General features: G+C 35.1%; 1 protein-coding gene across 2 annotated transcripts in view; it reads left to right on the forward strand.

Annotated features, from left to right (window-relative positions):
• The window catches only part of SMC2 (structural maintenance of chromosomes 2), a 51,047-nt gene that overhangs the window by 8,345 nt on the left and 14,930 nt on the right, over positions 1 to 27,772 (forward strand). For both annotated transcript variants that reach the window (XM_061426380.1, XM_061426379.1), the window contains exons 6-19: positions 342 to 452; positions 650 to 694; positions 1,946 to 2,179; positions 4,894 to 5,043; positions 8,126 to 8,359; positions 10,050 to 10,209; positions 10,605 to 10,722; positions 11,487 to 11,625; positions 12,190 to 12,309; positions 14,969 to 15,173; positions 17,282 to 17,417; positions 19,883 to 20,007; positions 24,132 to 24,325; positions 25,349 to 25,492. In XM_061426380.1, coding sequence (XP_061282364.1) covers positions 342 to 452; positions 650 to 694; positions 1,946 to 2,179; positions 4,894 to 5,043; positions 8,126 to 8,359; positions 10,050 to 10,209; positions 10,605 to 10,722; positions 11,487 to 11,625; positions 12,190 to 12,309; positions 14,969 to 15,173; positions 17,282 to 17,417; positions 19,883 to 20,007; positions 24,132 to 24,325; positions 25,349 to 25,492 — 2,115 coding nt within the window. The remainder of the gene's footprint in view (positions 1 to 341; positions 453 to 649; positions 695 to 1,945; positions 2,180 to 4,893; positions 5,044 to 8,125; positions 8,360 to 10,049; positions 10,210 to 10,604; positions 10,723 to 11,486; positions 11,626 to 12,189; positions 12,310 to 14,968; positions 15,174 to 17,281; positions 17,418 to 19,882; positions 20,008 to 24,131; positions 24,326 to 25,348; positions 25,493 to 27,772) is intronic.

Here is a 27,772-nt window from a genome sequence, read left to right on the forward strand (position 1 = left end):
AGATGACACTTGCAGGTTATTTCCTCCCTTGGGAGACCCCTGGCCTTTCTGCCTATTACCCTCTCAGGAATTACTGGCTTCAGTTTTCAAAGATATGTACTCTGGAAACTCAGTGTAGCATAAAGTTTGATTTTAGAATTGGAGTGAAGGCCAGAAATATTTGTTAAATCTTAGGGTTATAGGTAATACGTACATTTTTTTTATGTACTTAAATGTTATGGTCCTTAACTATTTTGTTGAGTTGCTTCATGACGTTAAGGCCTTAAGTAATATCCTAATGTAAATTCCAATGAGACTCACTGGCTTTGATTCTTAAAACATTAATGCAATCATCTTTCCAGATTTTGTCCATGATAGAAGAAGCAGCTGGAACCAGGATGTATGAATACAAAAAACAAAATGCTCAGAGGACTATAGAAAAAAAGGAGGCTAAGCTGAGAGAAATTAAGACGGTAATTAAATTTATATAAAATATTTTTAGGAAAGAGAGTACTTTTCTTTTATTAGAGTTTCTCTGTTGTAAAAGAGGGAAATTTTACCACACCTATCTTCTCCCCAGCCTTTGTTCAGTTTTCTTTAGTCTTCTCCCTTTTAAATTTCTTTAATGGTACTTCACATACTCAAAAATAGTTTTTCCTTTATTTTCCAGATACTTGAAGAAGAAATTACTCCAACCATTCAAAAATTAAAAGAGGTGTGTATTGTATATGTGAGGACAGCCAGCTAGGATGTCTCTCAAAATTGGCGATGCATCCATGATGATACACATGGGGGCGACAGCTGTACCACTCCTCAGAAATGTTTCTTGGAGATGAGATAAGGAGTTAGAGTTGATAGTCCATGCTCAACCTTCTGCTTATAGAGGACAATGCACTTCATACCTGTTAAGTCATAATGGTTTTAGAGATTGACTGTCATAATCTCAGAAAACAACATGCCAGATGTTCATTCTTTGTTGAAGACAAGTATAAATCTAAAATTTCCTGGATAGTTAGAATTGAGTGGAATAAATATTTCTTAAAGGTATGGCATTCTTAGAAACTCTTGGTAGGATGAGTAACTTCTAGGGTAAGAGGGGCTCTCACTAAAATTACTGCTGTCAAGGCAGTTAGTAGACAATAGGTATTGAAACAGATGACTGTTTTCTCTATAATCTTTGTACTTCTGACATCATATCACTGTTTCAGTGAAAGTATTTTAAATCATGTATTTAGAAATTTCTTAAATGTTCATTAAATTTTGATACTTCTCAAGCTCTCTTATCTATAGAGTAGCATAGATGTAATTGGAAAAACTGAAAAATTGTGAACTTGAAGGTTCCGCTTTTGTATCTGTGATTTAATAGAAAAACACTAGATCACGAGTTTAAACCTAAGTGTCATATTTGATTTTGCCAAATTCTGTATTTGATAATATGAAGAGCTCATTTAATCACCCTGAATTTGTTTCTTCATCTGCAGATTAGGAATTTTCATTGTTAACTTTGTCCTAGTAGGTCCCAGTGGGAATCAAGTTTAGTAATATGTGAGCAAATATTTATAAATAGTTATATGAATGAATGTAGAGTGGGCATCTTGGTAATAGTACCACAAACTACATTTAATAGTGTATCATTCATGGTTTTATAATTTTATAGACTTATTCCCACAAGTCTATGAATCTTATGTCCATATTTCTTTGTTAATCCCAACTGTGTGGTTATATTTGAGAAGAAATAGCCACAGAGAATTCATTAAGATGACATTACTATCTAAAAAGCCACAGTTCTAATGTTGTTTGAAGTTTCCTAAAATTAACAGTCCATAATTACTCAAATTTAAGACAAAATCCATTATGTTTATTGTGTAATGGGAAATTTTTTATGTATTGCTGTATTTAAATTCTTTCCAAATTTATTTAAAAATATTAATGTAGAGTTTTACTTTATTGGTGATTTCTCTTTTAGGAAAGATCTTCCTACTTGGAGTACCAAAAGCTATTGAGAGAAATAGAACATCTGAGTCGTTTATATATAGCTTATCAGTTTTTGCTGGCTGAAGATACTAAAGAACGCTCAGCTGAGGCATTAAAAGAAATGCAGGATAAAATTAAGAAGCTTCAAGAAGAAGTGTCTGAGAATGATAAAAAAATAAAAGCACTTAGTCATGAAATAGAAGAGTTGGAAAAAAGAAAAGATAAGGTCAGACATGTGTAAGAATAATAATAAACTGAAAAATATTAAATAATGTAACTATTTTGGGTATACTGGGCATTGTGTTCTGAATTGAAAAAAATTTATCTTACTGTATGATAATGATATAGTTTCAATTCAGTTCAGTTGTGTCCGATTCTTTGAGACCCCATGGACTGCAGCACACCAGGCCTCCCTATCAATCACCAACACTTGGAGTTTACTCAGATTCATGTCCATCGAGTTGGTGATGCCATCTAATCATCTCATACTCTGTCGTCCCCTTCTCCTCCCGCCTTCAGTCTTTCCCAGCATCAGGGTCTTTTCAAATGAGTCCGTTCTTCAAATCAGTTGGCCAAAGTATTGGAGTTTCAGCATCAGTCCTTCCAGTGAATATTCAGGACTGAATTACTTTAGGGTGGACTACTTGGATCTCCTTGCAGTCCAAGGGACTCTCAAGAGTTTATTCAAAAGCATCAATTCTTTGGTGCTCAGCTTTCTTTATAGTCCAACACACATCCATAAATGACTCCTGGAAAAACCATTGCTTTGACTAGATGGACCTTTGTTGGCAAAGTAATGTCTCTGCTTTTGAATATGCTATCTAGGTTGGTCATAACTTTTCTTCCAAGGAGCAAGCATCTTTTAGTTTCATGGCTGCAATCACCATCTGCAGTGATTTTGGAGCCCAAAAGAATAAAGTCTGTCACTGTTTGCATTGTTTCCCCATCTGTTTGCCATGAAGTGATGGGACCAGATGCCATGATCTTCGTTTTCTGAATGTTGGGTTTTATTTTTCACTCTCCTCTTTCACTTTCATCAAGAGGCTCTTTAGTTCTTCTTCACTTTCTGCCATAAAGGATTGTGTCACCTGCATATCTGAGGTTATTGATATTTCTCCTGGCAATCTTGATTCCAGCTTGTGCTTCATCCACCCCGGAATTTCTCATGATGTACTCTGCATAGACGTTAAATAAGCAGGGTGACAATAAACATGCTTGATGTATTCCGTTTCCTATTTGGAACCAGTCTATTGTTCCATGACCTGTTCCAACTGTTGCTTCTTGACCTGCATACAGATTTCTCAAGAGGCAGATCAGGTTGTCTGGTATTCCAAACTCTCAGAATTTTCCACAGTTTGTTGTGATCCACATAGTCAAGGACTATGGCATAGTCATAAAAGCAGAAATAGATGTTTTTCTGGAACTCTCTTGCTTTTTTGATGATCCAATGGATGTTGGCAATTCGATATTTGGTTCCTTTGCCTTTTCTAAATCCAACTTGAACATTGGGAAGTTCACAGTTCACGTACTGTTGAAGGCTGTCTTGGAGAATTTTGAGTATTTGCTAGTGTGTGCTGCTGCTGCTGCTGCTAAGTCGCTTCAGTTGTGTCCGACTCTGTGCGATCCCATAGACGGCAGCCTACCAGGCTCCCCCGTCCCTGGGATTCTTCAGGCAAGAACACTGGAGTGGGTTGCCATTTCCTTCTCCAATGCATGAAAGTGAAAAGTGAAAGTGAAGTTGCTCAGTTGTGTCCGACTCTTCGAGACCCCATGGACTGCAGCCTACCAGGCTCCTCCGTCCATGGGATTTTCCAGGCAAGAGTACTGGAGTGGGGTGCCATTGCCTTCTCCAACTAGCATGTAAGATGAGTGCAATTGTGTGGTAGTTTGAGCATTTTTTGGCATTGCCTATCTTTGGGATTGGAATAAAAATTGACCTTTCCAGTCCTGTGGCCATTGCTGAGTTTTCCAAATTTGTTGGCATATTGAGTGAAGCACTGTCACAGCATCATCTTTTAGGATTTGAAATAGCTCAACTGGAATTCCATCACTTCCGCTAGCTTTGTTAGTAGTGATGCTTCCTAAGGCCCAGTTGACTTCACATTCCAGATGTCTGACTCTAGGTGAGTGATCACACCATCGTGATTATCTGGATCTTGAATATCTTTTTCATATAGTTCTTCTGTGTATTCTTGCCATCTCTTCTTAATATCTTCTGCTTCTGTTAGGTCCATACCATTTCTGTCCTTTATTGTGCCTATTTTTGCATGAAAAGTTCCCTTGGTATATCTAGTTTTCTTGAAGAGATCTCTAGTCTTTCCCATTCTTTTGTTTTCCTCTATTTCTTTGCGTTGATCACTGAGGAAGGCTTTCTTATCTCTTCTTGCTATTTGGAACTCTGTATTCAAATGAGTATATCTTTCATTTCGCCTTTGCTTTTCGCTTCTCGTCCTTTCACAGCTATTTGTAAGGCCTCCTGAGACAACTTTTGTGCCTTTTTGCTTTTCTTTTCCATGAGGATGGTCTTGATCCCTGCCTCCTGTGCAATGTCACAAACCTCTATCCATAGTTCTTCAGGCACTCTGTCCATCAGATTTAATCCTTTGACTCTCTTTCTCACTTCCACTATATAATCATAAGGGATTTGATTTAGGTCATACCTGAATGGTCTAGTGGTTTTCCCTACTTTCTTCAATTTAGGTCTGAGTTTGACAATCAGGAGTTCATGATCTGAGCCACAGTCAGCTCCTGGTCTTGTTTTTGCTGTCTGTATAGAGCTTCTCCATCTTTGGCTGCAAAGAATATGATCAGTCTGCTTCGGTATTAACTGTCTGGTGATGTCCATGTGTAGAGTCCATAGTTTATTAAAAATAAATACATATAAATTATACACTAACAAATTTTTAAGTACATGATTGAATTGGGTGCATTTGATTATAGGAAGTTGGAGGTATACTTCGATCTTTAGAAGATGCTCTTACAGAAGCTCAGCGAGTTAATACTAAATCTCAAAGTGCCTTTGATTTCAAGAAGAAAAATCTGGCAAGTGAAGAGAACAAACGCAAAGAACTGGAGAAAAATATGGTAGAGGTAAGCAAATGAGAAGTGTAATTTAATTCTAGTAATATACATTCCTCCATTCTGTTAATATTTATTACGTGCCTACTGTGGACCCAGGGTAATTGTTTAGGCTAGGATGTAGCAACTGACAAAATGACAATAATGAACAAAATGCCTTGTGTGTCTTCATTCCAGTGAGGAAAACGATGATAAAATAAGTGAAATATGAAGTATGTTATATAGTGGTAACTGATGAGGAGAAAAAAAGCAGTGGATAGGGTTAGTATTGGGCAGGGAGGTACAATTTGGAATTTTCAATTGGGTAAACATTAAAGGTCTCATTGGGAGGCTTCTATTTCATTAGAGACCTGAAGGTGGTCAGAGAAGGGTGTAGATAGATTGGGAGGCTGTGGGGGGAGATGTTCCAGACAAAAGAGCAGCAGCAGCTCCAAGTGCCTAAGGTATTGGAAAAGCAGAGAGAAGTAAAGCCGGTTGCTACTGAGTAGTAGAGATGGGGTGTAGGATCACGTGTGGTTTTGCAAAATATGTGAAGGACTTTGCTGTTTATTCTGAGTGGCATGGGAAGCTGCTGGAGTTGGTTGAGCCCAAGGGTGACATTTTAATATTTTAGTAGTACTATTCTTGCTGTTTTGAGGATAAATTAAAGGGAAGAAGTAGAGAAACCAGGTAGTAATTGGTAGTGCCAGTGATAGTCCTTGGATAGATGCAATAGAAGGTAGAATATTAGAGAAGTTGTGGGATTTTGTGTGTACTTTAAGGGTAGGCCAACAGATATACCCAGCAGATTTTTTTAAAATTATAGTTCATTGGTTTAAAATGTTGTTTTCTGCTGTACAGCAAAGTGACTCAGTTATACATGTATTTTCTTTTTTTTATTTTCTTTTCCATTATGGTTTATCATAGGATATTGAATGTAGTTCCCTTTGTCATACAGTAAGACCTTATTGTTTATCCATCCTATACATAATAATTTGTACCTGCTAATCCCAAACTCCAAGTCCTTCCCTCCCCTTCCCACCCTTCCCCTTGAAAACAAGTCTGTTCTCTGTGTCTGTGAGTCTTTCTATTTTGTAGATAAGTTCATTTGTATCATATTTTAGATTCCACATATAAGTGATATCATGATGTTTGTCTTTCTCTTTCTGACTGACTTCACTCAGTATGATAACCTCTAGGTCCATTCCTTGGTATCCATTGGTCCAGTGGCAGTTTTTCATTCTTTTTAATGTCTGAGTAATATTCCAGTGTGTGGGTATAACATCTTTATTGGTTCATCTGTCGATGGACATTTAGGTTGCTTCCATGTCTTTGCTACTATAAATAGTGCCCAGCAGATTGGTGTTTGAATATGAAAGAGGACTGAAGGATAACTCCAGAGTTCTGTTGTTGACAGTTTGAAATATGGTTACCATTTGTTGAATGGTGAATAATAGGCTTGAGGAGCTAGTTAGACATCTAAGTAGAGATATTGATTTGATAGTTGAAAATACGAACTTTGAATCCAGGTTAGAAATGCAAATCAAAATACATATTTTAGCATGCACCAGGGCTAATGGTCAGACTTCTTTATATATACTCATTTCTTTAGTGATCCCATCCAGCCGTGTACCCCTCAGTACCATCTACATGTTGATGCCTTTCAAACCTATAATCAACCTTGACTCCTTCTTTGAAAGACTCATTTGTCCAGCTATTTAATTGACATGTTTATATGGATGACTTTAAAAAATCTAAAACTTAACATATCCAAAATAGAACTCCTAAATTTTCCTCACCTACCCAAACCTAACTGAGCTACTGAATTTTCCTCATGTAAGTAATGATGCTGTTCACTCCAGAACCTATAGTCCTGAATTTTCTTCTTTCTCCCAACCCTGTGGTATCTAATTCTTCGACAGATTTTGTTGATTTTAAAAGTATATCCAGAATATCCAGATACATGTGTATATCCAGAATACAGCCACCTTTCACTCCTCACGTGGTTCATGCCATCACCTCCCAGGAAGGTACTCAGTAGTATCCTCATTAGCTGCCTTTTTTTACTTACTGTGTTCCAGCCACAGTTCCTCTAATACCTAAGCATATTCCTCAGAGCTTGGCAAGTGTACCATCCCCCTAGTATTTGCACGGTCACACCTTTTGTTTCATTTAGGTTTCTGCTCAAAATGTCATCACAAAAAGGCCTTTTCTCATTATTCTTAAAATAGTAGTTCCATCATTTTTTGCTTTATGTGTTTACTATGTTTTCCACCTTAAAAATGTAGGCTCCTGAGGACCCTGTGTCTTTAATATCTAGAATAATGCCTGGTACATGGTAAATATCTAAGAAATACCCAGTGCATCATGAATTAAGTGAGCCAAATTTCTGATCACTTTCATGTAAATATGACTAGATTTTTTTTCTTTTAGTGCTGGTATCTTATATAGCATTAGATATTTGGTTATTAGAATTTAAGTGAGAGTGTTAGTCTTTCAGTTGTTCCATCTCTTTGTGATCCAAGGGACTGTAGCCTGCTAAGGCTCTGTCCATGGAATTCTCCAGGCAAGAAGACTGGAGTGGGTTACCATTTTCTTCTCCAGAGGATCTTCCTGACCCAGGGATCAAACCGGGGTCTCCTGCATTGCAGGCAGATTCTTTACTTACTGTATGAACCACCAGGGAAGCTGTTCCCATAATAATTTAATACTTAAATTTTATGGCCTTTAATAGTTTATAAAAGCAGTTTCATATACATACTCTTAATCCTAAAATTTCTTTTATTCTTGGGGTAGAGTGGATATTATTTCAATATTATAGTTTTAGACCGTGATTTTTAGTTGTTTCAAGTGGTTTGTTTAAATTTGCAATAATATTTTAACTCATTCTCTCTCAGATTTGACTATAACATGGAATGAAGGTATTTCTATTAGGATAAGAGGTACATTTATCCTAAAAACTGAGAAATTTCAAAATGGGAATAAAATATTTAAAATTATGGTTAAATTACCATGTTCACTTCAAATTGGTATGAAATTTCATGACATTAAAGGTATGTATGTTTCACTGGTTTTCTAAAATATAATACTTTCCAATTTCAAACTCTTCCTAAAGGATTCTAAAACTTTAGCAGCAAAGGAAAAAGAGGTTAAAAAAATAACAGATGGACTAAGTGCCCTTCAAGAAGCAAGTAATAAAGATGCTGAAGCTTTGGCCGTTGCACAGCAGCACTTTAATGCTGTTTCCGCTGGTCTGTCCAGTAATGAAGATGGAGCAGAAGCAACTCTTGCTGGTCAGATGATGGCCTGTAAAAATGAAATAAGTAAAACTCAGACAGAAGCCAAACAGGTAAGTACAGACAGTAAGAACTATGTGATTGCAGTTTTTATTTCTTTATTATTATTTGATTTTTTGTGAAGCTCCTTCACACTACGCTTTGGCAGTTGTTAAACAAAATGTTGAAAATATTCAGATAACTATCAACTATTACATTCTGCTGCTGCTTAGCACCTAAAACAATGAAATTCAATATACTGATCTCTACCTATTGACAATATCAGTATAAGATGCCATAAAACATAAAATACCTTTATAGATTAATTGAAATTTTAAGTGCAATAAATGCTGTGTTCTGTTTTCAGCATTGTATGGAATACTTGAGGTTAATGTATTTGTTTTCATCTTTTTGGTATTTTATTGACATTATAAAGTTGAAGTTTTAAGTTTTAATAGGAAAACAAAAACATCTTCATTTATATGCCTGCCACAGTTAAAACTATAGCATTTTAGTGTCATACTTATAGCATATACATTTTTCTGTCAGTTTAGCATCCTTTTTCTGTATACTTTTATTCCTCATCAATACAGTTAAGTGCACAGTTGGACAGCATAAATATTATATAAGTGCAAATATGCATACCTAAGTGAAAAAGAAGGAAGTGATTTCTAGCTTTTTATTTTGCTTTTAATTTGATCAGTTCAGTTCAGTAGCTCATTCGTGTCCGACTCTTTACGACCCCATGAACTGCAGCACTCCAGGCCTCCCTGTCCATCACCAACTCCCGGAGTTCACTCAAACTCACGTCTATCAAGTTGGTGATGCCATCCAGCCATCTCATCCTCTGTTATCCCCTTCTCCTCCTGCCCCCAATCCCTCCCAGCATCAGAGTCTTTTCCAATGAGTCACCTCTTCGCATGAGGTGGCCAAAGTATTGGAGTTTCAGCTTCAGCTACACTCCCTCCAAAGAACACCCAGGACTGATCTCCTTTAGAATGGACTGGTTGGATCTCCTTGCAGTCCAAGGGACTCTCAGTCTTCTCCAACACCACAGTTCAAAAGCATCAGTTCTTCGGCACTCAGCTTTCTTTATAGTGCAACTCTCACATCCATACATGACCACTGGAAAAACCATAGCCTTGACTAGACGGACCTTTGTTGGCAAAGTAATGTCTCTGCTTTTGAATATGCTATCTAGGTTGGTCATAACTTTCCTTCCAAGGAGTAAGCGTCTTTTAATTTCATGGCTGCAGTCACCATCTGCAGTAATTTTGGAGCCCCCAAAAATAAAGTCTGACACTGCTTCCACAGTTTACCCATCTATTTCCCATAAAGTGATGGAACCAGATGCCATGATTTTAGTTTTCTGAATGTTGAGCTTTAAGCCAACTTTTTCACTCTCCACTTTCACTTTCATCAATAGGCTTTTTAGTTCCTCTTCACTTTCTGCCATAAGGGTGGTGTCATCAGCTAATGACAGTTCTTTGATATTACTCTTTGAGCTCATTGATGTTAGTTTTATAAATATTAAAAATATAGACTTAAATTATAAGATATTTAATATTTGAGCATATATACATTTATATTCTGAGTAGTATTTTGAGGAGAATACATTGGGAAATGATTCCCTGTTGATATACTGATCCAAGTAGTCAGTTAAATTTTCAAGGCTGATGTCTCTTAAAACAGTCTAAATATGTGGCTGTTTTATCACTAGCGCTATCTGCCTCGTATAGCCTGTTATATGTTTTTCTGTTACAGGCTCAGATGAAGTTGAAACATGCCCAACAAGAATTAAAGACTAAACAAACAGAAATTAAGAAGATGGATAGTGGCTATAGGAAGGATCAAGAAGCATTAGAAGCTGTGAAAAAACTTAAAGAAAAACTTGAAACTGAAATGAAAAGGCTAAATTATGAAGGTTTGCCTTTAAAGACATGATGTTAAATCATTAGGAAGTAGTGATTATTAATAGAAACTTAAAGGAAATAGCAAGTAGGAAATTTTTTTCACCTCATTAATGTTAATGTGAATTAGTATAAAAATTATTTATAAATATAATCAGAAAAATACCAGAGTATAAAACAGTCCTTTGAATTGAAAGGATGAAAATGGTTTTATGTGTTCAAAATATGTCTACTTGACACTTAAATATAAATTCAAATGTTAAGTATGCTTTTCTTTAATATTATCAGGAGTTTGCATTTTGCTTTTAGAAATGCTTTGGAAATAGAGATTACTAATATTTTCCTTAAAACAGTAGAATATTTGAGTTTTTAAAACTTGGTTTCAATTTACTTACGGCTTACTGTTCAGAAAACAAGGAGGAAAGCCTTCTGGAAAGGCGAAGGCAGCTATCTCGTGATATCAGTAGACTGAAAGAAACAGAAGAAGCTCTCTTGGCCAGATTTCCCAATCTTCGATTTGCCTATAGGTAAGAGTTAAATCTTGAAATTGAACATGGTAGTAACTAGGATATATTTTTGTGTAAAAGTTAGCGTAAGCTGCTTTTCCTTAATTGTTTTTTCTTTTTTCCTTAAATCTTTATTGAATGTTTCAGAGTTGTAGACAAGGGAAATTCTTGTGGAATTTAAGGTTACTAATGCCACTAATGTCAAAACCAAAATGAGTGGAATTTAATCTTACCCCAAAAAGTTTCTTTAAGGTTATTTTATCATTAATGTTAAATAGCTGTGTTAACATTTTATAATTTGTTTTATTAATGCTATATGGTTTTTTTCTTGGAATACTTAATATATGTATTACAAAGATTAGAACATTAAAGTTATTTTTGTTACCTTGAAAACATTATGTATACTGAAAGATCTTTTGATTTTAAAACAATAGTCTTTTAAGGGTACAATAGAATACTGTATACATACTTTAAAAAACCAGGGTACGTTAATGTATAAAAGCTTTATTACTAAAGACTATTAGCTGACAATGCAAGTTTGCCACAGAACTTCAATTTGTAAAAAACAAAATGACAACGGAAAACATCAATATTTGTGAAACACAATAAAAGATGTGTCTGTAGCTGGACAGTCATGAGACATTTGAAATCTTTTAATTTTGTTAAAACTACTGATTATTGTGCTTTCAATTTAATGTATTGTCAGAAAGACCTCTTGACTAGTAAAATACAACTTTTTCTATTTTCTTGTCTAAGATTAATTTTTGTCCACTTTTCTGTTTTAGGGATCCAGAGAAGAACTGGAATAGAAATTGTGTGAAAGGACTTGTAGCTTCACTGATCAGTGTAAAAGATAGTTCTGCAACCACTGCTTTAGAATTAGTGGCCGGAGACCGACTCTACAATGTTGTAGTAGACACAGAGGTAAACTGATTTTAATTAAAGAAAACAAATAATTGCTGTTAAAACTATAATAGCTGCTAGCTTGAAAAATCATGTGCTCTTAGAAGAATTGGGTACTTTATTGACGTTTTAAACTTCTTCTAAGACTAAATGTTGGGCTTCCCTGATGGCTCAGCTGGTAAAGAATCTGCCTACAATGTGGGAGACCTGGGTTTGATCCCTGGGTTGGGAAGATTCTCTGGAGAAGGGAACGGCTACTCACTCCAGTATCCTGGCCTGGAGAATTCCATGGACTGTATATAGTCCATGGGGTCGCAAAGAGTTGGACATGACTGAGCGACTTCACTTAAGGCTAAATGTTTATCTTTACAGGGTAAAATGATAGAGTTAATGATCTTTTATATTATATTTTATTAACATTATTCCACTCCAGAGTCCAGAATGCACATATCTATCTTAGAATTTTGATTGTTCGGGATAGTAGGCACTGAGCGTATTTATAAATTCCTAAACTTGTACTGTTTCCCTTTAAATGTTTTTTGTTGTCATTAATATATTTTTCATTTATAATACACGATGTTTTAGGTTACTGGAAAAAAGCTACTAGAAAAGGGGGAATTGAAGCGTCGATACACTATAATTCCACTCAATAAAATTTCATCCAGATGTATTGCTCCAGAAACTCTGAGGATTGCTCAGAATCTTGTAAGTCTTTTTTATATGCTTTGTCTGCATCTTACTGGTTTTTTTGTTGTTGTTTTTTTTAATTATAGGACATTAACTGTCCTCTGAAGTAAATTGGGATTTCAATCATATATCAAACCACAAAATTTTATTGTGTTACCATGCTTTAAAAAGTTAAGATACCAAAGAGAATAAAATCAGCTTTTGTGAAATTAGATGGAAAGAGAATAGAAATGTTGGAAGACTAAAATTCCCTTTGATATTTTAAAGTTGTATTAGAATGTCTTCTTTAAAAGATTTTTATTGGACTATAGTTGGATTAAATGTGTTTTAGGTATACTGCTAAATGATTCAATTATACATACATGTGTATATCCATTATTATTCAGATTTTTTTCCCATATAGATTATTACAGAATACTGAGTAGAGTTCCTTGTGCTATACAGTAGGTCCTTCTTAGTTATCTGTTTTATTTTTGTGTGTTATGTGTGTTAAGTCACTTTAATCATGCCTGACTCTTTGTGACCCTATGGACTGTAGCCTTCTAGGCTTCTCTGTCCCTGGGATTCTCCAGGTAAGAATACTGGAGTGGGTTGCCATGGCCTCCTCCAGGATCTTCCTGACCCAGGGATGGAAGCTTGTCTCTTATGCCTTCTGCATTGGCAGGTTGATTCTTTGCCACTACGGCCACCTGGGCAGTAGAGTTTCCTGTGCTATGCAGTAGGAGGTCCTTGTTGGTTATCTGTTTTATTTATAGTAGTGTATAAATGTTTACCCCAATCTCCTAATTTATTACTTCCCCTACATTTCCCCTTTGGTAGCCATAAATATGATTTTTGAAATCTGTGAGTCTGTTTTATAAATAAGTTCATTTGTATCAACTGAATTCTCTTAGCATTTGCTTGTCTGTAAAGCTTTTGCTTTCTCTGTTGAATCTGAATGAGATCCTTCTGTGTAGAGTAATCTCTTGGTTGTAGGTTTTTCTCTTTCATCACCAGGGCTTGTGGCTCAACTGGTAAAGAATCACCTGCAACGTGGGAGACCTGGGTTCCATCCCTGGGTTGGGAAGATCCCCTGGAGAAGGGAATAGCTACCCATTCCAGTTTTCTGGACTGGAGAATTCCATGGACTGTATAGTCCATGGAGTTGCAAAGAGTTGGACATGACTGAGCGACTCACTTTCACATTAAATATTAAACTTTTGATTTCTGATTAATGAGAATTATAGAACTTATAGAGGAATATAGGAATTCTGCAGGTTTTTTTCATGCCACGCACACTAAACCAGCTATAGTGATAACCGTTATGGAACGTAATCTGTCAGTCTTGCAGAGATGCTTCTCTACTAGAGTTCTTCTAGATTACCCATCAACCTGTGAACATACAAAGCAGGTAGCCAGGATATGTAGTCAGCTGCTGGGCTAGATCTAAAGTAGTATGGTTTCTAGTGAATAGATGAGTGCAAGGAAATATATTTAAAAGGCTACTGTGGTTGTATAATATTTGGTAAGAACATGAAACCAGTTTTAACTTTCAGTAGTGATATCAGTATTTGAGCAGGTATTCTAAGTTCATGAGTTGAAAAAACAATTCTATGAAACCTGAAACTGCATGTATAATTAAGATAATAAATGGATATTCAGTAAATTTCTGAAATTGAGAAGCCTTCAATGAAAACTATTTACTGTCAGGAGAAGAAAGATGAGTATAAAGTAAATAGGTGGTAATTTTGGTTAGTACTTCTTTTACTTTGAACAATCACCTTAGAGTCTAGAAGGAAGTTATTCTCGTCTTAGGTCAAGTTCCAGTGTTAGAAGTAAGTTGGGGTTTTAAGTAACAACAAAAGTACTTTTACTCAGATCCCTTAGCCACACGCACTGAATGGTAACTGCTGTGTCAGAGGACATTGCTGAACATATGTTGCAGAGAGCTGCTTTCATTATGATTTCTGCTACTACTACACTCCATAAAGTATATTCAGTTCAGTCGCTCATTCGTGTCCTACTCTTTGCAACCCCATGAATTGCAGCACGCCAGGCCTCCCTGTCCATCACCAACTCCCGGAGTTCACTCAAACTCATGTCCATTGAGTCAGTGAAGCCATATTAGGTTGTTTTAAAAATGTAGGCTGAGGTAGATGTTATAAACAAAGGGTGAGAAAAGACAGTTGGATCAAAATAAAAGATTGAGAGATTTTTTAAATTACTTGTTTACTCTCAATTACTGTTTTCGTTTCTGTAACTGGAAGGTAGTTGCTCTAGCATGTTTTATTTGAATGGAAAAGTATTCACTTTGGGACAACCAAGTTGATAGTTGAAGGAAAACATGTAATTGTGTAACTGTGTTGATCTAGAAATTGTACTTTAAGAAAGTGTGTTCACAAATAATCCACTTTGAATTTAGAAACTTGATAGTGGCTTCTACTTGATTGAAACTCATGACTGGTATTTTTAGCTAAATGTTTTACTTAGATTTTTCAGTGCTTAAACTTGAATTTTTTTTCCTAAAAGTGAGTTTTCTATAGCATTTTAGAAAATTCAAAAGGCGTTGTAGTGCTGGGTATATATATTAAGTTACTGTTAGTATTTATACTAACAGTTGTGGGCATTATTAGTATTTTATAAAATAGTATTTGAAAGGAAAGGAGTAATATGTATTATGACATATGTTTTCCCACAGGTTGGCCCTAATAATGTTCATGTGGCTCTTTCCCTGGTTGAATACAAACCAGAACTTCAGAAAGCAATGGAATTTGTCTTTGGAATGACATTTGTTTGTGACAATATGGATAATGCAAAAAAAGTAGCTTTTGATAAAAGGATAATGACTAGAACTGTAACTCTAGAAGGCGATGTGTTTGATCCTCATGGGACATTGAGTGGAGGTAGGATTTATATCATTTTGTCCTCCTACTCCCTTGTTCTAAATAGGATGGGGACTTTTTTTTTTAATAGGAAATATTGGGGTTGGAATAATTCAGTGTTTTATTCCTAATCAAAGGATTGACTTTTCATTTGTGACAGTTACTTATTATTAATTGAGAAATTAGACACTGTCATCATCCAGATGGAGCTCTAGTCTAGTAACCAGTACTATAGCTTTTCTTGCTCATCTTAAGTCTATTCTTGTTCTCTCTTTTTTGCCTTGTTAAGATATTCTAGTCACTGGGAAACGAAGTAGTTTTATTCAGTGCAATTGTAGCTTGACCACCAGTTTTCCTTTAGGAAACATGTTAACTTCTGATATGTGTATATGCTACTGCTCCTGTCAAAAGTAAAGCAAAACTTTAAATCTGCCCTTGAGATGGTGCCTTAAGAAAGGAATTCTTAAGTAGTGACCATGTATTTCCTGTCCTAATATTTGTGATACTGTTTCCATATCCATGTCGAGTGACCATGTAATAAATAACAAATACTGAACAGTACTTACTGTGTACTAGGCAGTGTTGTAAGCCTGTACTGTCCAATACAGTAGCTACTAGCCACATGTGACTTACCATTTAAATAAGGTAATTAAAATTAAATAGAATAATTTATTTAATTGCACTAGGCATATTTCAAGGGCTCAGTAACCACAGTATTTAGTGGGTAATCGGATAGTGCACATATGGAACATTTCTATCATTCTATAAAGCCCTCTCCTAAGGACTTTAATTAGTTCATTTAATCTTTATAGCAACCTTGAGGTAGACATTACTATCTTTTCTATATGTTTGTAGAAACTAAAGTATAAAACAGTTAAAAATTTGCTGATAAGTGGCAGAGCCAGGGGTCAGAGTTTAAACAGATAGCCTGATTTCACAGTTTGTGCTTTTAACCAAACCAAGAGACTTGGATGCCTCTTGAGTTAGGAAGTATCTTAATTTCTTTCTAGTCCAAGAAAACAGTAGCCAATGTAATGAGCTTCATGATCAAGTTCCCCAGTGTACATAATGACTAGTATCTACAGTTGGAAGATAGAAACCAAATATTTTAAAATATCTAGATTAGAAGGAACATTTTAGATTTCACTGAATTATATGTTCTTGAAATTCCTCCTTAAGTGATGGCAGATATGTAACCCCATGTCATATAAGCAAAGTGTTCATAATAGCATTATTGATTGACTTCACTTTCTTCCATCAAACCTGGAGTTTTCTTGACAGCTTAACACTTCAGCCTGTTACTGCCAGACAGTTATAAAGCATGTAAGGTAAAACCAGTTTACTATGCTATGTCGAGTTTAGACCACATTACAATATGGTAATAAATAGCTCCCAAATCTTAGTGGCTTACAGATTTATTCTATAATTATGCTACATCATGTTACTTGTCTCTGCTCCATGTTATTCTCATTATGGGACTTAGGCTGACTGAAAAATAAATCTTTTTTTTTGAACATACTTTACACATGGGAAAGGGAAAACAAGTGGTAAATTACGTGCTGCCTCTTAAAGCTTACTTTCAGAAGAGGCAGATTTCCCACTTCATCTGCTAGAGCAAAGCACATGGCTAAGCCTGATTTTAGTAGATCAGAAAATGGTCCTGAGAGGAATCCACCCAGTGAGTAAAGAAAGTGAATTCGCTCAGTCGTGTCCGACTCTTTGCGACCCCATGGACTGTAGCTTATCAGGTTCCTCCATCCATGGGATTTTCCAGGCAAGAGTGCTGGAGTGGATTGCCATTTCCTTCTCCAGGGGATCTTCCTGACCCAGAAATCGAATCCGGGTCTCCTGCATTGCAGGCAGACGCTTTACCGTCTGAGCCACCAGGGAAGCTTACCAGTGAGCAAAGGCAATGATTATTTTGAATAAATAATCCATCACATACAGAGTATTTGTTATCACATATGTATGCCCTAAGATTCAAATGATAAAATGGATTTTGTACCTTCATAAACCACTAAAGATTGGCTGTTGAATTATTTCAAGTGTAAATCTCTTAGAAAACTGTATTGTTTCCTAAATATGTGGCAACTCAGTGTTGAAGGCCTGTTTTAATTTGCCTATGTCAGGTGCTCGATCCCAGGCAGCTTCCATTTTAATGAAGTTTCAAGAACTCAAAGATGTTCAAGATGAGCTCAGAACCAAGGAGAATGAGCTACGGGCTCTAGAAGAGGAATTAGCCAATCTTAAAAACACTGCTGAAAAGTAAGACTTTGGTTGGATTAAGCTGTTATTAAAATTTTTTTTTGGTCAAAAATCTGCATTTGCATGGTAGAAGATTAAAAAAACTAATATTTAAAGAAATACTTAACAACTTAAATAATAACCTTAGTATTGAATAAGTTGTGAATTGATAACAGTTTTTTTTTTTTAATATAAGTGATGTCTTTGTTTTACGAAATTATGGAAAGTTAATTAAAAGGAAGAAAGAAAAATCAGCCAAATATTCCTATTTTTCTACTGAGATATATACTCTGTTAACATTCTTTGGGGATTAGTGGGGAAACACACAGATACTCTGAAGGTTGATGCCAGAGGACACTTGAGTCCTTGATTTGAAATGATGTCATATGCGGTAGCACTGATTGGGTGTCTACACTAAGTTTTGCAGCCTTATGGCTGTCCTATACATGTTGAAGCTAGCTAGGTTGCCTGTGGAGAAGTTAAACAAGTTTATGTCAAAAGTCACTGCTAAAATTAAAGTGTTTACTTCCAGTGTTTTTTCTTTGTGGGTGTGGATATAGGTGTGTGTGTAAACTGTTCAACATTACTTCTGTTTGTGTATGATACATATTTATGTATGATGAAATATATGTATGCCACATTTTTTTTTTCATAATTGGGTTCATGCTATTCAATGTAACCCTTTTTGTCTCCTAACATTATTTACTATTGCATGCCTCATGTGCCAAGTACTCTTCAAAGAACTGGGAATATAGCAGTGAATCAAATAGACAAATCTCTTCCTTTATCTTACCTCCATATGTGGAGTTGGGGCAATAGACAATATAAAAAGTTAAATTGGTAAAAGGTATGTTAGATAATGCTAAGTTCTAAGAATAAAAATGTAAAATAGGAAAGAAGTGTTGAAAGTTTATATGGGGTGGGCAGGGAAAGCCTTACTGAGAAGATGACTTGAATAAACACCTGAACGGTGTTGAGTGGACTCACTATGTGGTTATCTAGAAGAGTCCTTACGTGCTTTAAAAACTTCAGGAGTATAAATGCCACAAACTTAACAAAGTACAGTATTTGAGAGTTTAATTGTAATTTTTTTTAAATCCCTCTGAAGATGGCAAGTGGCAGATGAGATAAAATTAAACAATTTATTTAGAATTCACAATACTGAATAAAGGTAAGAGAAAATAAAAGATAAAAACTTAAATTTTTTTTGAGGGGTAAACTTTTGGCATTTATCTTCTGAAATTATCAAAGCTTAGAATAGTACCAAGACTTTTTTGGGACACAGTATATATGTGGAAAAGATTATTTACACTAAGTCACAGTGGCCATTCCACGATGTAAATTGTATCAAAATGCCCACTTTCAAACATTATATACATGTAAAGCCTGCCTTTTACCTTCATTGACATATGACATTAATCATAAAATGAAAGAACTTTCTCTGAGAAAGAGACAAAAAGATGTTTCTGAAATGTGGAAGCTCTGTCAAGGGAATGAATTACAGACTCAGTTGTAGTCACATTTGGCTTGGAACTGTTAAGTTTGTTGAGCAGTACTAGGTCGTTTATTCTGCAGAGTTGTTTTGTAAACTAATTGTGGCCCTGAGGTCCAGGAAGAAAAGTAGATTTTGAAAAATGAAAGTGGAAGGGTCACCTAAAGCCATTCTTTCATAGACCATATCAGGAAAATATGTTGCCTTTTTTAAAAAATTTCTTTACATTTTTAAATGAGTTGAAAAATGACTGAGTTAAAATCCTGTCTTTTTAATTGCTGTCAAGCAGTCTCAGACAAGAATACTCAAGGGAGTATTTATAAGTTGCTTGTTTTTTGCCCTCAAACCTTGTGATTTTCTAGTTACAAGCAACCTTTGAATTTACTTGTAATTTAAAATTTCACTGCAGCTGAATTAGCAAAATACCTTCCAAAGCCTTAATTTGAAGCTGCCACAACTGGGGGACAATTACAGGATCTGCAAAAAAAAGTGCTTGGTGAATGTTTAAGTTTAGTACTGTGTCATTTTAAACCACCAGTCTCCTTACAAAATGGAGGGAATGATGTTATTTTTTAAAACATTTGAAACTGGGGATTGAGCTAACCAAATTTTTGAAATTTTATATAATTGTTATATATTCTATTTTTGTGATGGGGGCTATTATGGAGTTTTTCTTTTAGATAAGGATCAGTGAGAAGGATTATTTTTAAGATAACTTATTTATTCAGAGATTATTAATATTTTCTAAAATTAAGAATATTTCTGTGGATAGTTAACTATTGGTCTTGGTCATTTAGAGTATTTACCTTCAGTAACCAAGTCAAACTTGAGTTTACATTGATGCTTCAGAAGTGTGAAAGTCATCAAAATGAGTCTTGTAACCAGTGGCATCTTACATTATGTTGTATGAGTTTGTTTTAGGTAAGAGCTTGTTTAAATGCATGTCTCAAACATCAGAAAAATTATCATTTATTATAAACTTCTCTTCCTTAAGGTATCGCCACCTAAAACAGCAGTGGGAGATGAAAGCTGAGGAGGTAGATTTATTGCAAACCAAGCTTCAGCAAAGCTCGTATCACAAGCAACAGGAAGAATTAGATGCTCTTAAAAAAATCATTGGTAAGATTTTGTTCTAATCTGTTTCAACTGATAACCATACTTTAGGTATTTGAAGCTCTCATGTTTATTGTATATTTTAATTATATGTAATAATTTTCTGTTAATTTGTGCTTTTTTATTGGGTTGCTCATAGCTTGTTTTTATTGTTCTCATGTACCACATTATAAATACCTTGTTATATGCTTGTCTTTTGGTTTTGTTTATGTTTATAGTATTTTTGTTATATGTGTATAACTATCTCTGTCCCTAATTTTAGGAACCTATCTTAACACCTTTAATCAGAATTTAATTGTATGTGGTAGTTTTAAATTTCTCTTATTCCTTAGGACTATTCACAGACCTATTTTACCCCACTAATATTTTTATTCTTTTTTTTCTCTTCTTTTATAAAATTTAAAATGTATTCATTTCATTCACCTTTCCCACCCACTGCCTCTAGCAACCACCAATCTTTTCTTTGTATCTGTGACCTAAGATATTTAAGATTCAACATATAAGTGAGATCATATGGTATTTATCTTTCTTTGACTTATTTCACTTCATGTAATGCCCTCAAGGTCCATCCATGTTATTGCAAATGGTAGGATTTCCTTCTTTTTTTATGGTTGAATAGTATGCCGTGGTGTGTTTATGCCACAGTTTCTTTACCTATTCATCCCTTAGTGGACTCAGGTTGTTTCCATGTCTTGGGTGTTGTAAATAATGAAGCAGTGAACACCACCTGTCTTTTGATAGCCAGTATAACAGTTGAGGTGATCGCTGTTTGTGGTTTTGATTTGAATTTCCCTTATGATTAATGTTGAGTATCTTTTCATTTACCTCTCGGCCGTTTGTACATCTTCTGTGGAAAATGTGTATTCAGGTCCTCTATTTTTTGATTTGATTGGTTTTCTTTCCTGTTGAATCGTATGAGTTCTTAATAAGGTTTAGATATTAACCCCTTATCAGATAGATGATTTACAAATGTTTTCCCCTGTTCACTAGGTTGCCTTTTGGTTTGTTGATTTGTTTTGGTGTGCAGAAGCTTTTTGGTTTGATGTAGTCCCCTTGTTCATTTTTGCTTTTGTTACCTTTGCTTTTGGTGTCAAATTCAAAAAATCACCAAAACCTATGTTATGGAGCTTGCTACCTGTTTTCTTCTAGGAGTTTCATGATTTCAGGTTTTACCTTCAAGTCTTTAATCCATTTTGACTTAATTTTTTTATGTGGTGTTAGAAAGTGGTCTGGTTTCATTCTTTTCTGACTGTCCAGCTTCCTTGCAACATTTACTGAAGAGACTGTCTTTTCCGCATAATATATTCTTGACTCCTTTGTCATAAATTAATTGATCATGTATGCATGGGCTTTGTTTTGGGGTTCTTTTATTCAGTAGTTCCATTGATCCTTGTGTCTGTTTTCAGTAGAGTGCCACTAACTCTACTGCTTTAATTACTCTAGCTTTGTAATATAGTTTGAAATCAGGGAGTATGGTGCCTCCAGTTTTGTTGTTCTTTTTCAAGATTGCTTTGACTGTTCAGGGTCTTTTGTGGTTCCATACAAATTTTCCGATTGTTCTTTCTATTCCTGTGAAATATGACATTGAAATTTTGATAGGATCTGACTTGAATCTGTAGCTTGCATTGGGTAATATGGACATTTTAACTATCCTTCCAATCTGTGAACAGAGAATATTTTTCCATTTGTTTCTGTCTTCAGTTTCTTTCATCAGTGTTTCATAGTTTTCAGTGTACATATCTTTCACCTCCTTGGTTAAATTTATTCTTAGGTATTTTCTTTTTGATACAATTGTGAATGGGATTGTTTTCTGTATAGAAACAACAGATTTTTGTAATTGATTTTGTATTCTGCAGCTTTGTTGACTTTGCTTATTATTTCTAACATCTTTTGATGGAGTCTTTACAGTTTTCTATTTATGATAGGGTTTTCTGTTTATGCCATCTACAAATAGTGAGAGTTTTACTTCTTTCTTTCCTGTTTGGATGCCCTTCTTTTCCTTGCCCTGTTGCTGTAGCACTTCCAACAGTGTGTTGAATAAAAGTGGTGTGGGCATCCTTATCTTTTTTTGGTCTTAGAGGAAATGCTTTCAGCTTTTTACCATTGAGTATGATGTTAGCTGGAGAAGGCAATGGCAACCCACTCCAGTACTCTTGCCTGGAAAATCCCATGGACGGAGGAGCCTGGTGGGCTGCAGTCCATGGGGTTGCTAAGAGTTGGACACGACTGAGCAACTTCACTTTCACTTTTCACTTTCATGCATTGGAGAAGGAAATGGCAACCCACTCCAGTGTTCTTGCCTGGAGAATCCCAGGGACAGGGGAGTCTGGTGGGCTGCCATCTGTGGGGTCGCACAGAGTTAGACACGACTGAAGAAACTTAGCAGCAGCAGCAGCTGCAGCATGATGTTAGCTGTGAGCTTGTTATGTGTATAGCCTTATTCTCTCTATACTCACTTTATTGTGTTTTTATCATAAATGTTGGATTTTCTGAAGTGCTTTTTCTGCTGTTTAGATGACCATGACTTTTATCCTGAATTTGTTAATATAGTGTATCATATTCACTAATTGGCAGATGTTAAACCATCATTGTATCCCTGGAGTAAATCCCACCTAGTCATGGTGTATTATTGAATTCGGTTTGCTGATGTTTTGTTGAGGATTTTTGCATTTATGTTCATCAGGGATGATAGCCTGTGATTTTTTTTGCTTGTGGTGTCCTTGTCTGATTTTAATATCAGGATGATGATGGCTTCACAAAATGCATTTGGAAGAATTTTCTTTTTGTTTGCTTTTTGGAAGAATTTGAAAAGGAAAGATTGGTATTAATTCTTTAAATGTTTGGTTTAATTCAACTGGACTTTTGTTTGTTGGGAGGTTTTTGATTCCTTATTAAGTTTCCATATTACTAATTACTAATCATGATTTAATCTTGATAGGTTGTCTTTTTCTAGGGATTTATTTCTTGTGGGTTGTCTGATTTGTTGGTGTGAAATTTTTCATAGTTAACCTTTTATGATTCCTTATATTTCTGTGGTATCAGTTGTAGTATCTTTTATTTCTGATTTTGAGTCTTTTTTTCCCCTTAGGTCTAGCTGGAAGGTTGTTGGTTTTAAAGAACCAGATTTTAATTTCATGGATTTTTTTTTTTTTTTTTTCTATTTCTTTTTGGCCTCAATTTCATTTATTTCCACACTGATCTTTATTATTTTCTTCCTTCTACTAACTTTGGGTTTTGTTTTTTCTTCTTTTTGATGCAGTTCTAAATGGGACTGTTTAGTATATAGAAACACAACAGATTTTTGGTGTAAAGTTGTTTGAGATTTTTCTTGTTTCTTTAGGTAGGCATTTGTTGCTATGAACTTCACTCCTAGAACTGATTTTGCTACATCTAATGTACATTTGGTTTGTTGTATTTCTGTTTATCTTTGTGTTGGGTATTTTTTTTTATTTCTCTTTTGATTTCTAGAATGATATTCTACAATGAAAACTAGTATAGGAAATTGCATAATCATGGCTTTCAAGGTTATGTTTGTACCTAGTCCTAACACTTAACAGTGTATGTTGATTGTGACCATAACATGCTCATTCTATCTTACTTTATTTTTTAATTTATAAATTCAGAGGTCATATGTTTCCTATGCTTTGTCCTATGTATATTCTCACAATATTTCTCTACTTTAATAAGAGTTTCCTTGAATAAAAATAAGTGAGCAAGGAACACTAAGTTAAGCTTTTTTATGGGGTTAACTAAAAGTGTTCTTATAACTAAAATAAAAGTACCATAGTTCTGTGCTCAGTTCTGGTTTTAGAAGCTTATGGTATATAAAATGGTCTGTGATCTTTTTATAAGTTAAATTGTAGGTAAAGTTTATGTTATTCAATTTCATGTGATTGGAAATAATTTCTTTACAGAATTTAGATAATTCAAGTATGGCTCTAAGATATGACCTGTGTTTTCAACATACTATTTCTAGAATAAGGTTAGAACAGTTAATTTTTTTTTTTAACTCTTGCCTGCAACTTTCTATACCTTTTCTTCTCTTAAAAGTTGAATTTGTAAGCCCTTACCTATAACTGTTACTAGTTGGAAGATCTCATTTAGTTGTATTTGCCTGCTTTATGATGCAGAGGAAAGTGAGGAGACCTTAAAAAACACCAAAGAAATTCAGAAAAAAGCCGAAGAAAAATATGAGGTGTTGGAGAATAAAATGAAAAATGCTGAAGCTGAAAGAGAGAGAGAACTGAAGGATGCACAGAAAAAACTAGATTGTGCCAAAACTAAAGCAGATGCTTCTAGCAAAAAAATGAAAGAAAAACAACAGGTAATTTTTTTTTAATAGAATTAATCTTTTAACATCAGCATAGAACTGAAGGGTGGTAGAGCACCATTGGTTGATTTGTCCTTCATCGATATTTGTCGTAAATCGAAAAGTGAGAGATAAGATTGCTTGATAAAGGCTTGATTTTGATAATGTTTCATTCAGGAGTAGACCAAAGCTTGTATCATGTAAGCCAAGCTGTGTCATATCAGAGACTCACTGTTGACATTTCTGTTTGGTGATCATCTGTTTGAACAGACACTGTGAAAGAATAATGATGACAAAGCATGTTAAATTTGCAGTGTTATTCAATTGTAGACTATTATGGATAGTTTCAAGGCTGGAATTTGAACCTGTGTTTTACTGTTTACAAAGAAGGCTACATGCCCAGTCGCTATTCCATACAATTTCACTTAAATCTAACTTTCTTTCACAGTTCTTTTTAAACCCACCTTATGATTCTTCTATTAAATATTTAGCTTTACACAAAGCATTTTGTAAAGAACTAAAGGCTATAATGGGAAAGAAGAGAAACTAATTTTTTTTTGTCATTAAATAATTGTTTTAAAAAAGGATTTTACCTCCTAATTTATCTGCTATATAGAATTCTGTATTATTTTTCCCTATAGGAATAAAAGGATGAAATAGTTTATGCAAAGTTCTTTGAACCCATAAGAATTGTATGTACATTTTTTAATATAGAAAAATAAATTTCTTTTCCCCTTTCTTCTTTGGAAGCAGCTTACATGTTTTCAGTAGTTGAGTAAGCCATGGTCCTTACTTGCTGAAGTGAAGTCGCTCAGTCGTGTCCGACTCTTTGCGACTCCATGGACTGTAGCCTACCAGGCTCCTCCATCCATGGGATTTTCCAGGCAAGAATACTGGAGTGGATTGCCATTTCCTTCTCCAGGGGAACTTTCCGACCCAGGAATTGAACCCAGGTCTCCTGTATTGTAGGCAGATGCTTTACTGTCTGAGCCACAGTAGTTGGTATGTTGAATGCCCAGATGCTCTGTTTTTTTATAGGAAGTTGAAGCTATCACCCTGGAGCTGGAGGAGCTCAGGAGAGAGCATGCATCCTATGAACAACAGCTTGAAGCTGTAAAGGAAGCTATCATATCCTACGAGGGTCAGATTGCAGTGATGGCCTCTGAGGTGGCTAAAAATGAGGTAAGAGTGATTTAACCACATTAGAGAAATACAAATGTAAATCTCCTTCTGAAATGGTAGCTTAAAGATGTTTGACTTCAAAGGTCTCAGTCTCTTCACCCTTGTCATGATGAGAGGGAAAATGATGATCACCGATCAGAAAGAGTCCTGAAATAATATCACTAATTGTTTTAGTCCACTAGGTCTACTAGAAAATGAAAACACCCAGTAATTTGACCTGGCAGAGTTTAAATAAAAATTATTAACTATAACAGGAATTTGGGATGATGTACAATTGATTGCTAAGGGCTAGAGAAAACTCTAAAGAATATATGAACAGCAGCTACAAGGAGCAGTCACTACCTATAAGCTGAAGCAGTGCACCCCCAGAAGGAATAAATCTGGAAAAGAGCCCCATTCTACTTGCAAGGCTGAGAACTACATGTAGTTGGAGAACACATGATTGTGGCCCTCTGGTGGTGGGGTTTGATGTAGTAGGGAAACCATGCGGAGGAAAGTGCTGCACAGGACATCTGGGAAAACAGCTTTTGGGGACGCCAGGGGGACTGGCCACAGGGAGGTGCCCAGCCTGGGGACAGGCTGAAAAGACTGCTGCTGGTTATGCCATGTAAGTGACAACCTTGCCTTTGAGAAAAGCACATCAGAAGCAAGAAGTAAAGCCCCTTCCTTCTCCAGTGTCCCTACAGCATCCTTTACTGATGAGGCTTCATACTGTTAAACTCGGCAAGGGAGAGTTGTTCCCATCTCAGAAGCAGGCAGTAGAGGGTGGATTTGGGGTGCGAGGGTTTCATGTTGTGAAGATATTTCTATTTCCTACAAATATTAGAAATGCTCCCTCATGAATATTGGATACCTTCTTGACCCATTTTTTGATTTTGACCTCGAATTCTGTTTCATTATTTCTACTCCTAGTTTTTAAAACTCAGATATAATTGGCATAACATTTATATTAGTTTCAGGTGTACAGTGTAATGGTTCACCTTTTAATATATTGTGAAATGATCACCCCAATAAGTCTGGTAACCATATATGATTACAGATTTTTTTCTTGTGATGAGAACTTTTTAAGATGTGCTGTCTTAGCAACTTTGAAATATATAGTCGTAGTACCTACTGTCACTATGCCCTACAAAGTCTAACCACCTTTTGTTTTTGATACAACTTTTTTTTTTTTTGTAAGTTTTCTGTTCTGTGTATACTTTTTATAGGTCATGTTAACTAAAATGTAACAGCTTCTAAAGGGAGTTCCATCCATTTAGCTACAATATAGTAAAGTGTGTTTTTGCCTTTTGTCCTCTACTTTTACATTTCCTGTTACATTTTTTCCTTGACATGATTGTTTTAATTGTTGTAGTGTGCATTGTTTTAGAAAGTAGTTCTTTTTTCTCTTCATTCTATTTGTGGTTAAACTCAAGGGTTTTTTTTAATTTTTAACACATTATCAAATCAATAGCAGAACAATTTTTTAACTATATTTTTGAAGATCAGGGTTCAAAATGCTTTTCAGCTTTGTGTTTTGTATTGCTGATTACCTTTTCTACAGTTTCTTTTTTGCCTTCTTACTTGCCTTATCATTCCTCCATATCTTTTACCATCTTTCATGGACATCATCTTGTGGAATTTTTTTTTAAAAAATAGATGTCATATTTTTAAAGAGAAATGTGGAAGTAAAATAAGCCCCTTCTTCCTTGATTTAAATAATAATAAAATCAAAGCATATACATATTTCGATAAAGAGAATATCTATTTCTCTATGGAAAACTATAAAATGTATCTCTAAGTTTGTAAACGTTGTTCTTTTAGTCTCTATATTTTAAATTGTTTCTATTTGCCCTCTTAGGGAGCCAAGAAGATAAATTGCCTTCAAATTAATTATGTTCAAACAAAACTAAAAACTTTGGCTCAATCTGAAGTGATAGATATCCTTGTTTTTCTCTTAACCATTGTAGATTGAAATAATTATACCTGTGACACAGCATCTTCAATCTTTAGGTGTGAGAGAATCTTCTTCATAAACATGTTTTTGTCATGCGTTTTTGTTTTGGATTTTTTAGAGGAATGCTGTGGTTTAACTTCCTCCTGCAAAGGACCTTTTATGACACAAACATAAAGAAATTACTTATGTCATGTTCAGTAACTTAACCATAATGTCAGGTATTGTTTATTGCTCAAAGTTATCTTGTTTTCTAATGAGTATGCCTTAAAGAATTCCTAAATTTTTACTGATGCTGGTCATCACTTCAAGATACCTGTTCTTCCTCAGAGTCTTTTAGCAAGTTG

Source organism: Bos javanicus, chromosome 8 (assembly GCF_032452875.1).
Source record: "Bos javanicus breed banteng chromosome 8, ARS-OSU_banteng_1.0, whole genome shotgun sequence".
NCBI classification, from domain to species: domain Eukaryota; kingdom Metazoa; phylum Chordata; class Mammalia; order Artiodactyla; family Bovidae; genus Bos; species Bos javanicus.